At 43.1% G+C, this 19,120-nt stretch overlaps 1 protein-coding gene across 11 annotated transcripts in view; it reads right to left on the bottom strand.

The window, feature by feature from the left end:
- Positions 1-227: 227 nt before the first annotated feature.
- The window catches only part of UGT1A1 (UDP glucuronosyltransferase family 1 member A1), a 60,786-nt gene continuing 41,893 nt past the window's right edge, over positions 228-19,120 (bottom strand). For 6 of the 11 annotated variants that reach the window (XM_025152657.3, XM_015289256.4, XM_015289251.4 and 3 more), the window contains exons 2-5: positions 3,785-3,916; positions 3,427-3,514; positions 2,135-2,354; positions 228-1,257 (exon numbers count right to left, since the gene is read on the bottom strand). In XM_025152657.3, the coding sequence (XP_025008425.2) occupies positions 960-1,257; positions 2,135-2,354; positions 3,427-3,514; positions 3,785-3,916 (738 nt within the window). In that variant the 3' untranslated portion in view covers positions 228-959. Of the gene's footprint in view, positions 1,258-2,134; positions 2,355-3,426; positions 3,515-3,784; positions 3,917-5,952; positions 6,866-8,656; positions 9,615-11,317; positions 12,231-13,112; positions 13,981-19,120 lie in introns of those variants that run through there. The other 5 variants (XM_040703949.2, XM_040703945.2, XM_040703948.2 and 2 more) reach the window with 5 other exon arrangements.

The following is a 19,120-nucleotide window of genomic DNA, read 5'->3' on the forward strand; positions in this document are numbered from 1 at the left end:
CCTGATTGATGAGAGAGGGCAGTCACCCCCACCATCCTTTGGACCCAAGATGGGGGCAGCCACCAAGATGGCAGGCTGTCCCCAGGTTGGCAGGCTATCCCCAGCATGACTCCAGTGGCTTTCGCTGAGTACCCCACACAATGTTGCACTGAATTATTCCTTCCTCCAGCTCTCTCCGTGTGCAAAGAGTGTCCCCACCCCCCTCAAGTCAGAAAACACAAGAGCCATTACTGTATGGGGATTTATTTGAAAGACTGGGGGTTGGGTTTTTACCTTAACGTCATTTACAGAGAATAAATCAGATAGTTTTAAAAAACTGCTTCCAAAGATCACAGCGCCCAACTGGTGAGCTCCAGAGACAGAACTCTGCCCGATGGGGAACTTGGTGAAACACCAGTGGCTTTACAACCACTTCCATGCTGAAGTCTGGATCGAACTCAGGGTATGGTAAACACACACAAAGCCTACGTAAGATGTGCAGCTAGCTTGGCTTATGTGACATACAACGTCAGATTATAACATTTGCCTCTTCTATAACAGCAGCTGTACAAAGATTTCAAAGTGCTTGATGAACCTGACAATCTTACACGATGGAGCAAATGGTCCTCACAGAGCCCTCAGAGCAAAGTCGTATGAAATCCTGTATTTCTCCACTGCATAAAGAGGTTAAAAAAAAATGCGACCACGAGTCCTCTGTACAACAAGACGTGGAAGCCAGGCACCTTGGACTTCACGCTGATATCTTCCCAAGTGACTGAAGCACTGCTGTACAAATTATTTTAGTAACTAATTCTTAATTAAAGACAAAAAATATCAATGAAACAACACTCGGTGTTAGTCTAAAGGAATTATATTATTTCTTGATTGAAAGCTAGTAATTATTTTAGTGAAATTTAAGACTTTCTCTGATCCTTGAGGCCTGGAGCAGAGGTCTTGCCTCCCATCAGTGCTTTCATCTGCTAGTGGGTCTTTGATTTCCCTGACTTGCTTTTTCTTCCCTTCTTAAAGCAGCACCTGCGGCAGCAGAACATGCAGCACTTCACAGAAATGAAGAGGGAGAGGAGCACCACAGCCAGGAGGAAGGCAAAGACGTCCAGGGAGTGATACTGAATCCAGTTCAGGTCATGGGCAGCAGGGCGCAGGTGTGGGGCCCCTTTGTGTCTCATGACAAACTCCACCCAGTGCACAGCCAGGTCCAGAGGGTGGATGGGCCTGTCAAGGTGGAGGTCTGAGAGACGCTGGATGTTCTCTTTGTACCTGCCAAGACAAGGTGTTGGGTGTGTTCAGTGACTTGTGCTGCTGAGACTCACTTCCCAGAGAAAAAAGGATCACAGAATCATTAAGGCTGGAGAAGACCACAGATATCACCAACCCATCCCCACCATGCCCACTGACCACGTCCCTCAGTGCCACATTTCCACAGTTCTTTAACACCCGCAGGGATGGTGACCTCACCACCTTTGTGGGCAGCTGTGCCACTGCATCACCACTCCTCCTGAGAAGCAATGTTTCCTAATACCATAGAATCATAGAATCGCTCAGGTTGGAAAAGGCCTTAAAGATCATCAAGTCCAACCGCAACCTGACCATACTACGCTAACTGTAACAACTGAAAAACTTCCTTTGGAAGGATGCAATGTCAGTTGCCTGAGAGCCCACTAGGGGCTTCTCCACATTTTTCCTGCCACATCCATCGCAGGAGAAGTAAAATAGCAAAGTTATGAGCCCTGAAAAGTGATGTTTTCAGTGCTAAACAGAGGAGAAAAGGTAACAGAAAAAGAAGTAGAAAAGCTTAGTTTGAGCTGTCAGCAAAATCTCCTGTCATCTTTTGTCATCTTGATATCTTTTGTCAGCTTTATTTCTTTCATTACACTTGTACCCCATCTATTCTGGCACCTGCATCCTCTCAGATCAGGCTGTTCTCATCACCTAATGATTGCAATCTCAGACAGTGAGAAGGATGGTGCTGGTGCAGGGGTGGGACAATGTTAATCCAGGGCAAGCAATGCCTTCTCAGCAATGGAGCTGATATAAGAAGGGATACAGGAACAGATTAGTATTGTGTTAAACTGGAAGTGAGAGTTCTGGTGTTATACAGCAGTAGAAAGAAAAAGGCTCCGTATCTATTACTGACTTTTTATCATTAATAACTGCTTTCAGGGCATCGGATATGTCTTTCGAAGTCATTTCTAGTATATTCAGTGTCAATCCTGCTCCCCGCGACTCTACTCGTTTCGCATTGTCCATCTGGTCTCCAAATAAAGGCATTAGCACCATTGGCACTGCATTGCATATGCCCTCGTAAACACCGTGTGAGCCTCCATGGGTAATAAAGGCACGAGTCTTAGGATGAGCTGTGGAGGAAAGAGAGATCTGTTATGTCATGGTAACACACGCTTAGGAAAAATATACCAAAAAATGCCACTGATAGGTGTATATCAAGAACTTTGGACTGTCCTAAGTATTGTTACTTATGGGCAAACTTAATGTAGCAGAGAGCAGGACATTATGAAACCATGAATTGTAGAGCTCCATCTTGGTTTGGGTAATCTCTGAAAAGCCCTATATGATCCCCCACACCTTCTCAGATGTTAGGATAAAATCACAACCCAGTGAAGCCAAATTTACAAAGCAAAGTCATTGCTTTCTTTTTTACCATGTCTTCCGTTTGCAAGTCTCTCACAGTAAAACCATGATGTCTAACCAAGTATAGCAGAAATGCTGAGTCACAGCCTGAACAGTGACTGAGCACCTGATGGGAAGGCAGGGCCAACCCAGGGGAGCTCAGCTGCATGCAATGTACCTGTGTGATTGGAAAGGATGAAGCCAGGATCCACCCCTTCCCAGACCTCATTTAAGGGTTGGCAGTGGAGGTCCCTGCCTACTAGAGGCCTCCTAAAGGTCATCAGTTTTTCTTTGTTTCTGCATCCATGGTTGCTGCATCTGGGTTTGTTTTCATTTGCTGCAGCCTAGGATTGTCCCACTCTGCTATTATTGCTATGCTTTCATTATCGCATTACACCAACAAATGCACTCCTGGTGATAACACACACAATATTAGCACTTTAAAAGTGTGAGAACCTGTCTGGAAGTGCTCATTTCAGGAACTTAAATTCCCTCTTCAGTCCAGAAGACAACAAGAGGACAAAAAAAGCACAGTTAAGTGTTGAGTCTGGATAGCCAAAGTCCCCCGTGTTTAACAGTATCATAACTGAGTGTTGGAACACCTTTCCAAACAGTAAGGCAATCTTGAAATTGAGGTTAGGTAAGATTCTAAAAGGCAAACTCTGTTTCAAACAGCAAAGTCTGTAATGAGGACCACATGACCCATACAGAAACAGCACAGATGATAGTAATGAGGCCTTGAAGCTATGTAATGGAATTGAAAGAAATAAGATGGCATAACCCCAGGCGTCTCAGACCTACCTAGGAGGTCATTCTGTGGCAGCCACTTGACAAGCTTCACGTTCTTTGGCAGGTTGGGGGGCACCTCTCCTGTGTATCGCCACAAAACCTTTGAAGGAGGATAAACACAATGTCAGTTCTCAACAACCACGCTCTTGCTGCTCCTCTGCTGGTTTGGAAAGCGCAGCTAACAGCATCTCTGATGCACAAAACCTCTTCTGCCAACAGCAGTGCAGAACAACAGGGATGATGTTCTCTTCTGACACTGGGGAGCAGGAAAAAGAAGGGTGGGCTGAGCAACCCGAAAACCAAAGATAATGTATTATATCTGAACACAACGTTGAATTGCTGTGCTGGGAGGAGGAAAGGGATACTGTACCGTTTGAGGGACTGATCCCAAAGCATCTGCAATTTCCATGCCTTTCTTCATGGGGATCTCGGAGACCATGGAGCCCAGGGAGAAGACAACAATACCGTGTTCTCCGGAAGCATTTACAATGGCTTCGAATTCCTGCCAACACAAAGCACACCCTCAGTCAAAATCCCTATTATGTCACATGCAGTTAACTTCTGTCACGTTTCCATGAAGGTATCTAGGAAAAAAAAAGGATGCAGGTGGTTGAATGAAGGTATGCAGGGGTGTGAATGTTTGCAGAAATGGAGACTAAACCAAGGTTTGGAATGGCTGTGAGGGGGAAAAAAAGAAAGATTTTAAAACACGTGTGCAGCTCAAAGACATCAGTTTCTGTGTGATAAAAAAAGATAATGTACTTATTAAGTAGGTCAATTAATCATCATAATTTTCCTGCCAACCAGTCCCTAAGTGAATACTCTGTGCTTTGTTTTCGCACTTATGGAAGTTCAGATGAGCTTGATTTAGGGTTGATGTTCTTCTTCTCAGACCATGCAGCTGCAAGAGACACTTAAGACTCTGAAGTGCTCTGTAAGAGGATAGCTTTGACTTCTAGTATCTGAAATGTTTTGTCCATTTTGACTACAGTAATACTGATCGGCTGCCAACTTCGTCTGTTTTGTTTCTTTGATTTTGGTAAAAGAATAACTAGAAGATCTGCCAGTGGAATGAAAGAACAAAAGGATTCTTATGTAAAAACAAACAGCCAAAGGCTGAAGTGAAAACCCAGTGCCATAGAAAAATATTTGGTAACGCCAAGGAAGGAGAGACAAAACTGGAGGTAGTTGTTGTGAACATCAGAGTGGAATAAAATGAATTAAGTTTGGCATTGAAATGTAATCTTAAGGGCCTGAGGGGATAACAGGGACTGACTCCCTTGGTTTTTGCTCTGTTGTGTATTTCTGTGGCTGACCAGAGTGCTGTAACCTACAGCCCTTTACTTGAGACTGAATCTGAATAGAAGGACCTTCTGAAGGCTTGCTGATAGGTGGCATCTGAACAGCAGATCTGATCTCTCTAACAGGCAAACAAGGTGAAATGTGGTTCAGATTTGGCTCTGTCACAAAAGATCTCTCTGAAGACAAATTCTTCATTAGGTCATTGCAGATAGCTAATGGAGAACTCGGAGCTCAGTTGTGTATGTGCTCATGGACATCTGGGAACTGCAAAATCCTCCTCAGGTTTTGGGTGTTTTGGGCAGGCATTTCTTTGGCTACTGGTTGACTTCCCTTCCTTACTTTCTATTGCAGTAGAACAGATACAGCTGTTTCAGGGCATATTTAACCCCATTTGTTTTCTGTGGGACCAATCACTTGGTTTTACTATCTTCTTCAAATGTTCTTGTGTGCCAAAGTCCAACTTTATGTCACAACCTTTACAAATCTTTTGGCAGTCCTGCTCTGAGAAACAGGCCCTGCAGTGGACAATTGCTCAAAACTAAGAAAAGCTATAATAGGTTTCCTTAGTGGACTTGGATAACCAATATTTTAGAAGTTTGGCATTGTCCAAACAAAATACACTTGCAGTCCAGATCTGGGACAAAGAACTTTATTTAAAGTAAGCAGACCTCTTGCTGCTACACCAGAGAAGTAGATTTTTTATTCATGTCTGCTGCAGTCTCCAAAACTGCTGCAGAACTGCTTATCTGCTCCAGGGAAGAGAATGGGCATTACTTAGTCTGCAGAAGTCTTGCAGAAAGCAATTCCTCACTGAACAATGAAGAGGTGCAAAGCGCTATTCTTAGCCACATCCACGTTCATTTTTGTCTGTTATTCTCTGCTTCTGATAGGAGCACCATCTAATGGTGTAAGCAAGCAGTGCGGACATAGGAAAGTAATGGGGAAAAATAAAAAGGGTAACTAATAGTTGCATGGTAAATGATTAATCACTGGTTTAATAAAAGGCTGGATAACCAGTATTAGAGTTCAGCCAAGTCCATGTGTGGATGGTGCTATTGCACCCACCAGCTGTGCCCCATCTGTTCCTTTTAGAGGAAGAGTAGCAAAGCATTTTTTCACAAAAAGTTGCCTAGCTCAACCTAAAGAGGAATATAATATTTATCTAATAAAAGAAATTACATTCTTAGGAGCACAGAAATCTGTCAGAATAAGAATTAAAAACTGAGCACAACCCACCTGAGGTAGCTGCTTGTGAGCACAGTTTATTCCTCCAACCACAATTATGTTGGGCATCAATGGCCTTGGATAATCTAACACAAAGTCATACCTCAGAAGCCATACGGAAGCCTTACGTAAGAGATCTATCACGGTCACATCTCGCTGAAGGAACTCAGAAGCCAGTTTTTCATATGGTTTAAAAAGAAAGTCACAGAGAAAAAGATTTGAGGTATCAAAGATGACATTCTTCACACGCTGGAGGAAGTTCATGTGATCGGTATGGTCTGTAAATGCCCTAGGGATATAAGAAGGGGGATTGGGACATTGAGTAGCCTCAAAGTCTAATCCACATGGCATTCCCCTCATGAAATACACAGAAGGGATGGAAAGATGCTCGGCCAGTATCGCTCCACAAGGAAACACAGGGTCAGTGAAGAGAGCATCAAAGTTACTTTCCTCAAGATATCTGATAAGCTCTTTGTTCTTCAGTAACCATGCACAGGATATGAAACCTACATCAAAGAGTCTTTTTACTTTTTCTTGCAGTCTATGAAATTGTTCCAAAAACGATCCTTCTTCAAATGCATCCTTAAGAAATGCCTGGAAATTGTTATCCATCTCTTCCTGTGTGAAAGAGGCTGGGTAGGTTTTCAAAATAAAACTCTCTGATGGCTTTACATTTAAATTGGCTTCAGGTGCAACAACGACTATTTCATGTCCTTTCTGCTTCAGAACTTCTAACATTTCCAGCACGCTGAACCAGGGACTCCCATCCACAGACACCACCAGCAGCTTCCCACCTGCAGCCAAGCTCAGCACAGACAGCAGCAGAAGCAGCGACACCGAGACTTGTGGATGAGAAGGAAGGACCAGGGCCATTCCTGCGGAAATGTGGGGAGAGCTGCACAGGAAGAAAAGTCCAGGCAGCACTGAAGCAATAGCACTGGCCCTGTGCTCTTTCAGCAATCTGTGCTACACCATAGCTTTTGATCCTTCAGTAATGTAACTGCTGTGTGGTAAATGTTTAATCACTGGTTTGATAAAAGGATGGATAACAAGCACTAGAGTTCAACCAAGTCCATATATGGGTGGTGCTATTGCACCCACCAGCTATGCCCTATCTGTTGTTTTTAGAGGAAGAGTGGTGTGTGACCCTGGAGGGCGGCAGGTGTGGCTGTGTGTGGCTCTGTGCTTCTAATATCCTTGCTCAGGATGAAACTTTTGCATCCACAGGAGAACTGTCATTTCCACATCATCGTTGTGATGAGCAGCAGCTGCTCTTTTTCCTCTGGGCATGGCCTCTCCCTCTGGACATTAATCTCTAAAAGGCCTATGGACCAACACCAGATGTGGAAGAACTGTTCAAGATCCTGTCTGGAATGAGGAGGCTGATGAAGACTGAAGCATGATCCCAGGTTTGTCTGCAGGACAAATCGTCCACACAACAAGGTGTTTCCAGTGCCTCAAAGTAGATTCAAAGCAGATGGATAGAGACCTTAGCTTGGTTCTCTTTTGCCCACATCTACTTGGGTCTCATCGTAAACTCACAGAATGACAGAATCACACACTAGTTGAGTTTGAAGGGGCTATAAGTCTCCCCCAGTTCCAATCACCCTGCCGTGGGCAGGGAAGCCACTCAATGGATCATGTTTCCCAGTGTCTTATCTAAAATGGCCTTCAACAACTCTTGGGATGTGGCAACCATGGCTTCTCTGGGCAGCCCGTTGCAGTACCTGGCCACTCTCTGAGTAGAGAACTCAGGTAATAGAGCACCTTGTCCTACTTTGCAAAGAACCTGAGAATTCCTTCTGACAGTGGGTACAAAGTCCCACCATAGACCTTCACTAGAAGAGCAAAGAATTTATCTTCTACTGAGTACCAGCAGCCCTGGAAGAAATTCAAGGTGAAAAAAACAGAAAAACTCTTTGGCAATTCTTATGCCATTCACCAGAATCCACCATGCCACCATTCCTTCTTCAGTGTTACAACATTGATGCGATCTCAGGTATCACATGGTGATCGCGAAGAAAAGATTCGCTGATGTCTGCCTGTAAACAGACGCTGCTTCTCAGCTTGAGTGTCTGTCAACTGTGACATTCCTGTTCATTCTGGCTTTGGAAAAACCCCTGTGTATAGCAGGCAATTTCACTGACAGAGGAAAGAAGTGGTAAGGCAGGAATTTCCCCCATGACAGAAACCTGATGTGCGTTTTTCAATAAATAACAGACACTTCTCACAACAGTTGCCAAGTGGAATGATTATATCTGACTGTGTGGCTCAGATAGTTTCTCGGATTTTCCGCTGCCCTTCCTTCACTCACTCTGAGGTCCTTATGAGACCAACAATGTTACTCAACTCCATACAAAACATAGCTCAATAACACGTAATGAAAAGTTACCTGTTACAAATCCAGTGTTCATTTCACAGTTAAATTTACCTTAGATGTATTTTCTTTCTAATGCAGGTTGAAGTCTTCAAGGTGGAGCACCACTCCATTGACATACACAGAAGAGACACTTCCCTACACTTACCACATACACGTGCCTATCCTCAGCCAACTGGGAGAACAACGACTTATAAAGGAAAGGAAAGCAAGTCAGAAACCACTTGTTGCCACTCCACTGAGTGCACTTTGTAAATGAGAAGATGGAGCTTCCTACACAGAAAAAGCAGAAGCACAGAAGTCTATCAGAACAAGAATTAAATACTGAGTATGACCCACCTGAGGTAGCTGCTTGTGAGCACAGTTTACTCCTCCAACTACAATCATGTTGGGCATCAATGGCCTTGGATAATCTAACACAAAGTCATACCTCAGAAGCCATACGGAAGCCTTACGTAAGAGATCTAGCACAGTCACATCTCGCTGAAGGAACTCAGAAGCCAGTTTTTCATATGGTTTAAAAATAAAGTCACAGAGAAAAAGATTTGAGGTATCAAAGATGACATTCTTCACACGCTGGAGGAAGTTCATGTGATCTGTAAGGTCTGAAAATGCCCTGGGGATATAAGAAGGGGGACTGGGACATTGAGTAGCCTCAGAGTCTAATCCACATGGTATTAACCTCATGAAATACACAGAAGGGATGGAAAGATGCTCAGCCAGTATTGCTCCACAAGGTAACACAGGGTCAGTGAAGAGAGCATCAAATTCACTCTCTTCGAGATATTTGATAAGTTCTTTGTTGTACAGTAAATGTTCACAGTCTATGACGGTTGACTCAGAGACTTTTTTCATATTTTCACGTACTCTAAAAAATCTTCCTAGAAATGATCCTTCTTCAAAGGTATCTTTTAAAAATGTGTGGAAACTGTCATCCGTCTCTTCCTGTGGGAAGGTAACTGGGTAGGTTTTCATAACAAAACTCTCTGATGGCTTTACATTTAAATTGGCTTCAGGTGCAACAACGACTATTTCATGTCCTTTCTGCTTCAGAACTTCTAACATTTCCAGCACGCTGAACCAGGGACTCCCATCCACAGACACCACCAGCAGCTTCCCACCTGCAGCCAAGCTCAGCACAGACAGCAGCAGAAGCAGCGACACCGAGACTTGTGGATGAGAAGGAAGGACCAGGGCCATTCCTGCGGAAATGTGGGGAGAGCTGCACAGGAAGAAAAGTCCAGGCAGCACTGAAGCAATAGCACCGGCCCTGTGCTCTTTCAGCAGTCTGTGCTATACCATAGCTTTTGATCCTTCAGTAATGTAACTGCTGTGTGGTAAATGTTTAATCACTGGTTTGATAAAAGGCTGGATAACAGGCACTAGAGTTCAGCCAAGTCCAAATATGGGTGGTGCTATTGCACCCACCAGCTACGCCCTATCTGTTCTTTTTATAGGAAGAGTGGTGTGTGACCCTGGAAGGAGGCTGGAGTGGCTCTGTGCTTCTAATATCCTTGCTCAGGATGAAACTTTTGCATCCACAGGAGAACTGTCATGTCCACATTACCACTACACCTAGCAATGGCTGCTCTCTTTCTTCTGAGCATCGCCTCTTCCTCTGAGCATTCATTTCTAGAGGGCATATGGACCAACACTGGAGCTGTTCAAGATCCTGTCTGGAATGAGGAGCCTGAAGACTGAACCACGATCCCAGATTTGTTTGCAGTATGCATCACTCACACAGTGAAGTACATCCAGTGCCCCAGGACAGCCTCAAAGCAGAGAGGAAAGGGTTAGCTTTGTTCTCTTTTGCCCACATCTACTTGGGTCTCATCGTAAACTCACAGAATGACAGAATCACACACTGGTTGAGTTCGAAGGGGCTATAAGTCTCGCCCAGTTCCAATCACCCTGCCATGGGCTGGGAAGTCACTCAATGGACCATGTTTCCCAGAGTCTTATCCAAAATGGCCTTCAACAACTCTTGGGATGTGGCAACCATGGCTTCTCTGGGCAGCCCGTTGCAGTACCTGGCCACTCTCTGAGTAGAGAACTCAGGTAATAGAGCACCTTGTCCTACTTTGCAAAGAACCTGAGAATTCCTTCTGACAGTGGGTACAAAGTCCCACCATAGACCTTCACTAGAAGAGCAAAGAATTTATCTTCTACTGAGTACCAGCAGCCCAGGAAGAAATTCAAGGTGAAAAAAACAGAAAAACTCTTTGGCAATTCTTATGCCATTCACCAGGATCCACCATGCCACCACACCTCCTTCAGTCTCACAACATTGATGGCATCTAAGTTATCACGTGGTCATTACCAAATAATGTTTGACTGTGGTCTGACTGTAAATTAAACACAGACGCTGCTTCTCAGCTTGAGTGTCCAAGACTCATAATATCCCTGTTGAATTCTGTCTTTGGAAATACCCTCGTTCATAGCAGACGGTCTCACTGACAGAGGAAAAAAGTGGTAAGGCAGCAATGGTGCCCCAGGACAGAAGCCTTCTCTGTGTTTCTCAATAAATAATAGACACTGCTCCCAGTTGCTGCCAAGTTGAATGATTATATCGGACTGCGAGGCTTTGACAGTCTCTCAGATTCTCAACTACCTTTCTATCACTTTCTATGAGATCCTTCTGAGAGTAATGAAGTTACTCTACACCATACAATGTGTATATGAATAACACATAATGAAAAGTAATCTGTTACAAATCCAGTGTTCACTTCCCAGATACATTTACCTCTCATACATTTGCTCTCTAAAGAAGGTTGAAGCTTTCCAGGTGGACACTTCCCTACATTTGCAACATACACTTGCCTATCCTCAGCCAACTGGTAGCCAACAACGTCTTATAAAGGAAAAGAAAGCCAGTCAGAAACGATTTGCTGCCATTCATTTGAGCACGCTTTGCAAATGAGAACATGGAGCTTCCTACACAGAAAAAGCAGAAGCACAGTAGTCTATCAGAACAAGAATTAAAAACAGAGCATGACCCACCTGAGGTAGCTGCTTGTGAGCACAGTTTACTCCTCCAACTACAATCATGTTGGGCATCAATGGCCTTGGATAATCTAACACAAAGTCATACCTCAGAAGCCATATGGAAGCCTTATGAAAGACATCTAACAAAGTCACATCTCGCTGAAGGAACTCAGAAGCCAGTTTGTCATATGGCTTAAAAAGAAAGTCACAGAGGAAAAGATTTGAGGTGTCAAAGATGACATTCTTCACACGCTGGAGGAAGTTCATGTGATCTGTAAGGTCTGTAAATGCCCTGGGGATATAAGAAGGGGGACTGGGACATTGAGTGGCATCCGAGTCGAATCCACATGGTATTAACCTCATGAAATACACAGAAGGGATGGAAAGATACTCAGCCAGTATTGCTCCACATGATAATACGGGGTCCGTCAAGAGAGCATCAAATTTACTCTCCTCAAGATATTTGATAAGTTCTTTGTTGTACAGTAAATTTTCACAGTCTATGACGGCTGACGCTGAGAGGTTTTTCATGTTTTCACGTACTCTAAAAAATCTTCCCAGAAATGATCCTTCTTCAAGTGCCACCTGTAAAAATAGCTGCAAATTGCCAGCCATCCCTTTCTGTTTGGAAGAGGCTGGGTAGGTTTTCAAAATAAAACTCTCTGATGGCTTTACATTTAAATTGGCTTCAGGTGCAACAACGACTATTTCATGTCCTTTCTGCTTCAGAACTTCTAACATTTCCAGCACGCTGAACCAGGGACTCCCATCCACAGACACCACCAGCAGCTTCCCACCTGCAGCCAAGCTCAGCACAGACAGCAGCAGAAGCAGCGACACCGAGACTTGTGGATGAGAAGGAAGGACCAGGGCCATTCCTGCGGAAACGTGGGGAGAGCTGCACAGGAAGAAAAGTCCAGGCAGCACTGAAGCAATAGCACCGGCCCTGTGCTCTTTCAGCAGTCTGTGCTATACCATAGCTTTTGATCCTTCAGTAATGTAACTGCTGTGTGGTAAATGTTTAATCACTGGTTTGATAAAAGGCTGGATAACAGGCACTAGAGTTCAGCCAAGTCCAAATATGGGTGGTGCTATTGCACCCACCAGCTACGCCCTATCTGTTCTTTTTATAGGAAGAGTGGTGTGTGACCCTGGAGGGTGGCAGGTGTGGCTGTGTGTGGCTCTGTGCTTCTAATATCCTTGCTCAGGATGAAACTTTTGCATCCATAAGTGATCTGTCATTTCCACATCACCATTGTGACTAGCAGAGGCTGCTTTTTTTCCTGAGCATGGCCTCTCCCTCTGGACATTCATCTCTAAAAGGCCTATGGACCAACGCCAGATGTGAAAGAGCTGTTCAGGAAGCTGTCTGGAATGAGATGGCTGATGATGACTCAAGCACCATCCCAGGTTCATCTTCAGGACACATCATCCACACAATGAGGTACTTCCAGTGCATCAAAACAGAGAGAGTAATGTTACCTTTTCCTCCTCTCCCTTCATCTTCTTGAAGGCCTTATCCTAGACTAACAAATATATAAAATTATTGAATGGTTGAAGTGTCTTTAAAGCCCACCCAGTTCCAACCCCATAGCATAGGCAGGGTTTCCACTCACTAGATCAGATTTTTCAGAGCCCTATTCAAAGTGGCCTTCAAGAACTGTAGGGATTGTGCATCCTCAGTTACTCTGGGCAGCATGTTCCAGTGCATGCCCACTTTCTGATATCACATGGTCATTACCTAGGAAAATGGTGGAAACAAACAGCGCAGCCTTAAGAAACTAAGGGGAAAAATAAAATGTTAACTAACCTTTGATATCTGTTTTTCCTGAGTGCAGGTTATGCCTCCGATCAAGACCATGTTAGGCATCACAGGCCTCGGATACTCAAACACAAAGTCGTATTTCATAAGCCAAATAGATGCATGGCTTAAAAGTTCAAGCAGTGTTGCCTCTTGTTGAAGGAATTCTTTGATCAAATGATCATATGGTGAATAAAGAAAGCTACACGTTAGGGTACTGCTCAAGCTAACTAGGAGGTTGCCCAGGCGCTGGAAGAACCCCATACGATCTGTGTAGTGCGTGAAGAACCTGGGAATGTAGGAGGGAGGATTTGGGCAGAGGGTAGCATGGAAGTCCAGGCTGCACGGCAGTCCCCGTACGAGGTACACAGAAGGTATGGAGAGATGTTCAGCCACTATCTGTCCACAGGGAAAAAAAGGATCCATAAGGACACCATCAAACATGCTTTCTTCAAGGTATTTCATCAGCTCTTTGTTAGAAAGAAGCCTTTTGCAGGAATCAAAAAACATCGTTGTAATATTCGTTATTTTTGAGAATTTTTCCAAGAAAGTTTGAGGTGTGAAACTCTTATAGCCAAGCTTTTTAAATTCTGCCTCCACAAACTCTCTGGTGTAAGACACAGAGTATGTTTTCATGCTATAATGCATCGACGCACCTATTCGCAAATTTATCTCTGGAGCAACAACCACAATTTCATGTCCTCTATGTCTGAGCTGCTCCACAACCAGGCGCATGCTAAGCCAGTGACTGCCATCAATAGGGATAACCAAAAGCTTCCCACCTTCAGAAAAGATCCTCAGGAGCAGGAGAATCACAGCCCAGGAGGCAAGAAAATGAAATCCTGGATGTGAAGAGGCCATTTCCCTTCTGTAGAATGTCGGCAATGCTTTATGTGGATGCAGAGATCCCGAAAGCGACAAAGAATGACTTGTACTTTGCTCTTCCATCTTTGCTAAGGTAAATGTTCAGCTCCTAATGGTACGTAAGCAAAAATTAGGGTAATTTTTAACTTTAAGTAAAGGTTGTATTTATGATTTGCACACACAGCAAAGACTTTGGCCAAAGGGGTACTGTGAGATATAGTTGAGCATTGGTGTTAACATTGTGCTTAACTGAAACACTGAACAGAGCCATGAATGGGAGGCAGTGCCTGACCCAGCAACCACTGTCAGTTCCCAGTGATTAACAACCCATGAATGCTGAACTCCCTGTCTCAAGTCTGTTCAGCTCCTTGGTACGACACTTGTTACAGAAATCTGACCTTTGGATTATTTTGTACCACTATAAACAAGAAGTAATGATTGACAGAGATTTGATAGGCAGCAGGTTGATAAGACTTATCTTCAGATTTGTTGCTATATGGTAGCAGTTATCAAAGTGAAAGCCTTTGGTCTACAGTAGTAAATGTGATGCAAATATAGCAATAACTTCTGCTGTTGCAACACCACTGAGGTGTGAAACGTTGAATAAATGACTGACATCTGCACTATTTACACAGTTCACTAAGGAGATTTAAACAAGTTACAGAGGGAGAGTAGATAGCTAGAAACCTGAAAAATTCTTTTTCAAATCATCCTCTCACATGCTGTCATACACTGCTTCTTACAGAAATTCAGAGTCAAAGCAGCTCTCTTTTTTGTGTTTGATTGCATACACTACTGAGTTTTGGGGTATTCATCCACATTATCATTCTCTATGGCACACCGTGACTGTTGGGTTTTATACACAGAGTTGGTTTCCATCCTTTCCATCCTTTGTCCAATCAGGTCTCCGGCAACTAATCGGTATTCCACAGCTATTGTGGATATTTAATCTTCTGACATACAATTATTCTGTCATTTATCTAAATACAGCATGCATGCCATGAGTGTGTAATTTTTGGTGATGTGCTTTGGCCAAGCTAAGCTATACTGACACAGCTATGTAGTTTAGATATCTTCATTTAAGCTTTTCCTGGCAGAAATCCTTTAGGTGCTTGTAGTACAGATAGTTAAGTACATCTATAAGTCCTTGGCATGTAAGGACTGGGATGCTGGGTGGCTTTGTAGTCTATGCTACACTGAAGACCACACATGAAATAAACTGAAGGGAATAGAGAAATTTAGCAACAACTGATCTACAGGGATATTCATCATAATGGCATCAAATTTATAATCCTGGAGGTATTTCATTAACTTTTCATTACATAAGAGATGCTGACAAGCAGATGAGAACACATTGGTCAGTTCTGATACATGACTGAGTGAAAACATAACTATTTCTAGAAGGGTAGGATCAAGAAAACATATTTCACCGATGAAGTGAACAAGCTCAGCATATATCTGGTACTTCCACTTGACTGCATGGGGCTGCTGGAAGGAAAAGAGAACTTCTTATTCCTACTGAAGATTATATGAAAGCAAAGAGTAGTTGTATCTCATTTTGTAACTTGATCTTTAATCTTTAGCTCTATAAAATGTTTGCTAAGGTAAGTTGTTGGAGTTTAAAGACCACATTTTAAACCAGGGTAAAAAAACATTGATAAGAGTGGCATGGAGAGATCTCAGGCAAGGAGCATTTCCTTGCATTTAAGCTATCTTAAATATCCTTGCATTGAAGTTATCTTAAATGATTCAGCACAGTTAGCATCATCTTTGATTAACAGAGGTAGTACCTGTTTGTAGAGGGTTTTTCTGTCAAGGTTTTTTGTGGTGAGTCACTGTGAACTTGACTATCCCGTGCCAGATTCAAGATAGGAGTACTACTGTCTAGCTTTCATGGCCACTAAACTTCTCTAGAAAGCTTACAATAAAACAATCATAATAAAACATTCAGCAGTGTTGCACTATGGACACAAAAGTCCTAAACCCTCAGCTTTCTCTCCTCTGCCTTTGCTAGGAAAAGTGTCCAAAGTTCATATATCAAGTTTGCAGCAGTAAACAGGAGCCAGCACGCCTAGCATTGGTGTCACCAAAGTTTGGGTAACATATTAACCGGAAGCTTTTTTATATAAGCAACGACAAAGCAGAATGTGCTGTCCCTGCTCATGAGGGATCATAGGAGTTCATGCGTGAATGGCTTGAGGGCAAACTTCTTTTTGAAAGAAATGATGCATCAGAAAAGGCAGTCCTTGATAAAGAGGGGACGTTAGAGTTAGTAAATTTGAGGTTTGGGCCTAAGTTTTTGAGATTTCTTGAAAATAGCTACTTTCAAATGAAGTTAAGAACACCTAGCTGTGGTATGAGACAATGGGAGGTTTCCATTTCTGTCCTCTGATTACAAGAAGAAAGGGAGGACAAAGCTTTGGAGCTGCTTCTGCAGACTTTTCTTGATAGCCGTCACGGTATAATGTCTGGTAGTGGCCACAAATGGCAGTTTGAGAGATACAGCGGGGGGTTGGACTAGATGCCCTATAAGGATCCCTTCCAACTCAAGCAACTCTATAATTCTACGAACATTTGGAAAATGTTTCAATGCTTTTTACCTCTGAGGTTTAGACAGTCTGCCTGTATAACACCATGGCTGACTTGATCTGATGTTGAGGATAGTCCCACCCCGAGGACTTACTTAGACATCCAGATCAGGTTGATTTGAGTGGGACTGAAGTGCTTAAATGCTCTTGAGAAACTGGGCTGAAGCTGTGGCAACTAATGCAGTGGATATCCAGTGAATACTCAATGGATAAGTGAGTGAATGATTAAGTGTCCATTTAACATAGCAGATAGATAGGAAGAACATACAAAAGCACGTTAAAACTTCCAAGATAAACCAAGAAGAATGGCTATCTACAGTTTGTGCTTCAAAGAAGGGCCTGACCAAGCCAATCTCATCTGCCATTAAGTCAGATTTCACAGAAAGGGAAAAGATGGATGCCAAAAGTTTGCAGATTTACAAAAGCTGTTAGACAAGCTGGAGAAGAAAAAAATATCTGATCCTTGAGATCCCTTCCAACCCAAACCATTCTATGATTCGATGATCTCTAGAGGCTTACAGAGTACAACAGTATTTCTAAGTCACAGTGTGGAAACAGAGAGAATGTGTTTTGGAAACACAACTACTTCCTTGCCCTTGCACGTTCCAAGGCTAATAATAAATGTATCCTAAAAAGTTTGTTTTTGTAGGAGGTTCTCTAGGTGGCATGTTAAGAAAAATGATTTTCATACATCACTCTCTAGACAGCAAGAACTCTAATACTTAGGGAACCAGCAACTTTGAGGTATAGTCAATTCTGTGAAGTCTTTACGCCCTGCTGACATTTCAGCCAAGCTTGTATCTATCTGTGTAACACTAATAACATAATGCAATAAAGCAACATTAAGGAGATTGAACCAACCAACAAACAGAAACAAATAAAACCTTAAGGCTAACAGCACATGCATCAGAGTTTAGAGGTTGTGCCACTGGATTTTAAGCAACACACAAACACCTTGCAACAGATTTAAGTGTACATGAGTCCAGAGATTGAAGTCCACTGGCAGAAGAGTAAGTTCAGCCTCTTCCAAAGGTGAAGGAAAAAAAGAGATACCTACCTGGAGAAAATAAAGCTAAAGTACAGAGTTGAGTATCAAGGCTGTACATTGGTAAGAGCACAGTAAATACCTCCACTTGGATGAATCAGTGATTATCTATTCATAACTCTACAAATTCTAGCAGTCACAATGTCTCTCTCATTAACCATCCTTTTAAAATTCATTTATAGTTTTTGTGTTCAAAAAAAAAAACAAACAAAAGCAACAACAAAAAAAAAACAAAAACAAAAAAACAAAAAACCAACAACCTGCTGGTGTTGATACTGAGGCTTTTGGTGTGTGGAATGAAACAGTACTCTCCTTTGTTTATTTAAGCTTGCTGCTTCCTCGTATTAGTGTTAGTTATAGGTCAGGTAGTGGAAGAAACAGTGCATATCTGTTCCCCTTTCACCTTCTCTACTCTTTCCAGGATTTATAGACCACTGTCACAGATTCTGTCATAGTTCTCTGTAAAAGTTTAACCATAGCTTATTCCATCTCTGCTTTTCAAGACAGAGGGCCTAGTTTGAATCCTCTTCAAAATGTTTCATTTTTACTATGTGTATCTTCCTTAAAGGAAAAAAAAAAAAAAAAAAAAGAGGCAGGGATGTAGAGGAAATCTGCAATGGCAAAGCAGATCAGAGGATGAACAAAGATCTCAAACAAAACTCTCACACAGAAGATGCTTAGAAACAGCAAACACCGCATCAACAGCCCTGAGTGAAGAAGCCATGAGAAATCTGCTCTAGTTTCAAAGCTGTCTTTTAGCAGAGAGTACACGACTAATGAAGAGTTACCCAGAGTCAATAACATCTAAAATACTTTCTTCAGTTTTTACTGAGATATTCAGATGTCTTCATTGAAACAATACTGGCACCTCTCGGTAAAGAAAAAGCAGCCTGAAATGCTGCTTGTAGGCAGGGGTGGTTTGGGGTAGGACTGTGCTTCAGACACATTAAGCACCAGAGGAGTACTAGCAGTCCTTACACAGACACCACTGAAGGAGAATTTTGGTGAAGTTTCTGTGTGAGATGTGTGATAGCCTGAAGAGTTGGACTTAAGAATAACCAGTATTCTTCATGGCTGGTGCACATGGCATGCTCTTTTGTTATACAACAAACTAGGCCTGTTGGCATGAAAGCTAGGGGAAGTAGATTGAAAAAAAAAAAAGCTATTGGAGAGCATCCAGAGTAGGGCAGTGATGATGAGGACGGGTCTGGAAAGCACGAAACATGAGGAGTAGCTGAGGTCCCTTGGTTTGTTCAGCCCAGAGAAGAGGAGGCTGAGGGGAGACCTCTCGTGGTGGCCCACAGCATCTCATGGGGAGTGGAGGGGCAGCGCTGAGCTCTGAGCTCTGCTCTCTGCTGACAGCGATAGTCAGAGGAAGGTCAAGTGGGGGTGAGGAGAAAGCTATGCCCCAGAGGGCAGTGGGCATGGAACAGCTCCCAGGGCAATGGACACTGCTCTGAGCTGCTGGAGCTCAGGGAGCGTTGGGACACCACTCTTTGCCATAGGGGTTAGGTTTGGGT

This window comes from Gallus gallus, chromosome 7, assembly GCF_016699485.2.
Source record: "Gallus gallus isolate bGalGal1 chromosome 7, bGalGal1.mat.broiler.GRCg7b, whole genome shotgun sequence".
NCBI lineage: Eukaryota > Metazoa > Chordata > Aves > Galliformes > Phasianidae > Gallus > Gallus gallus.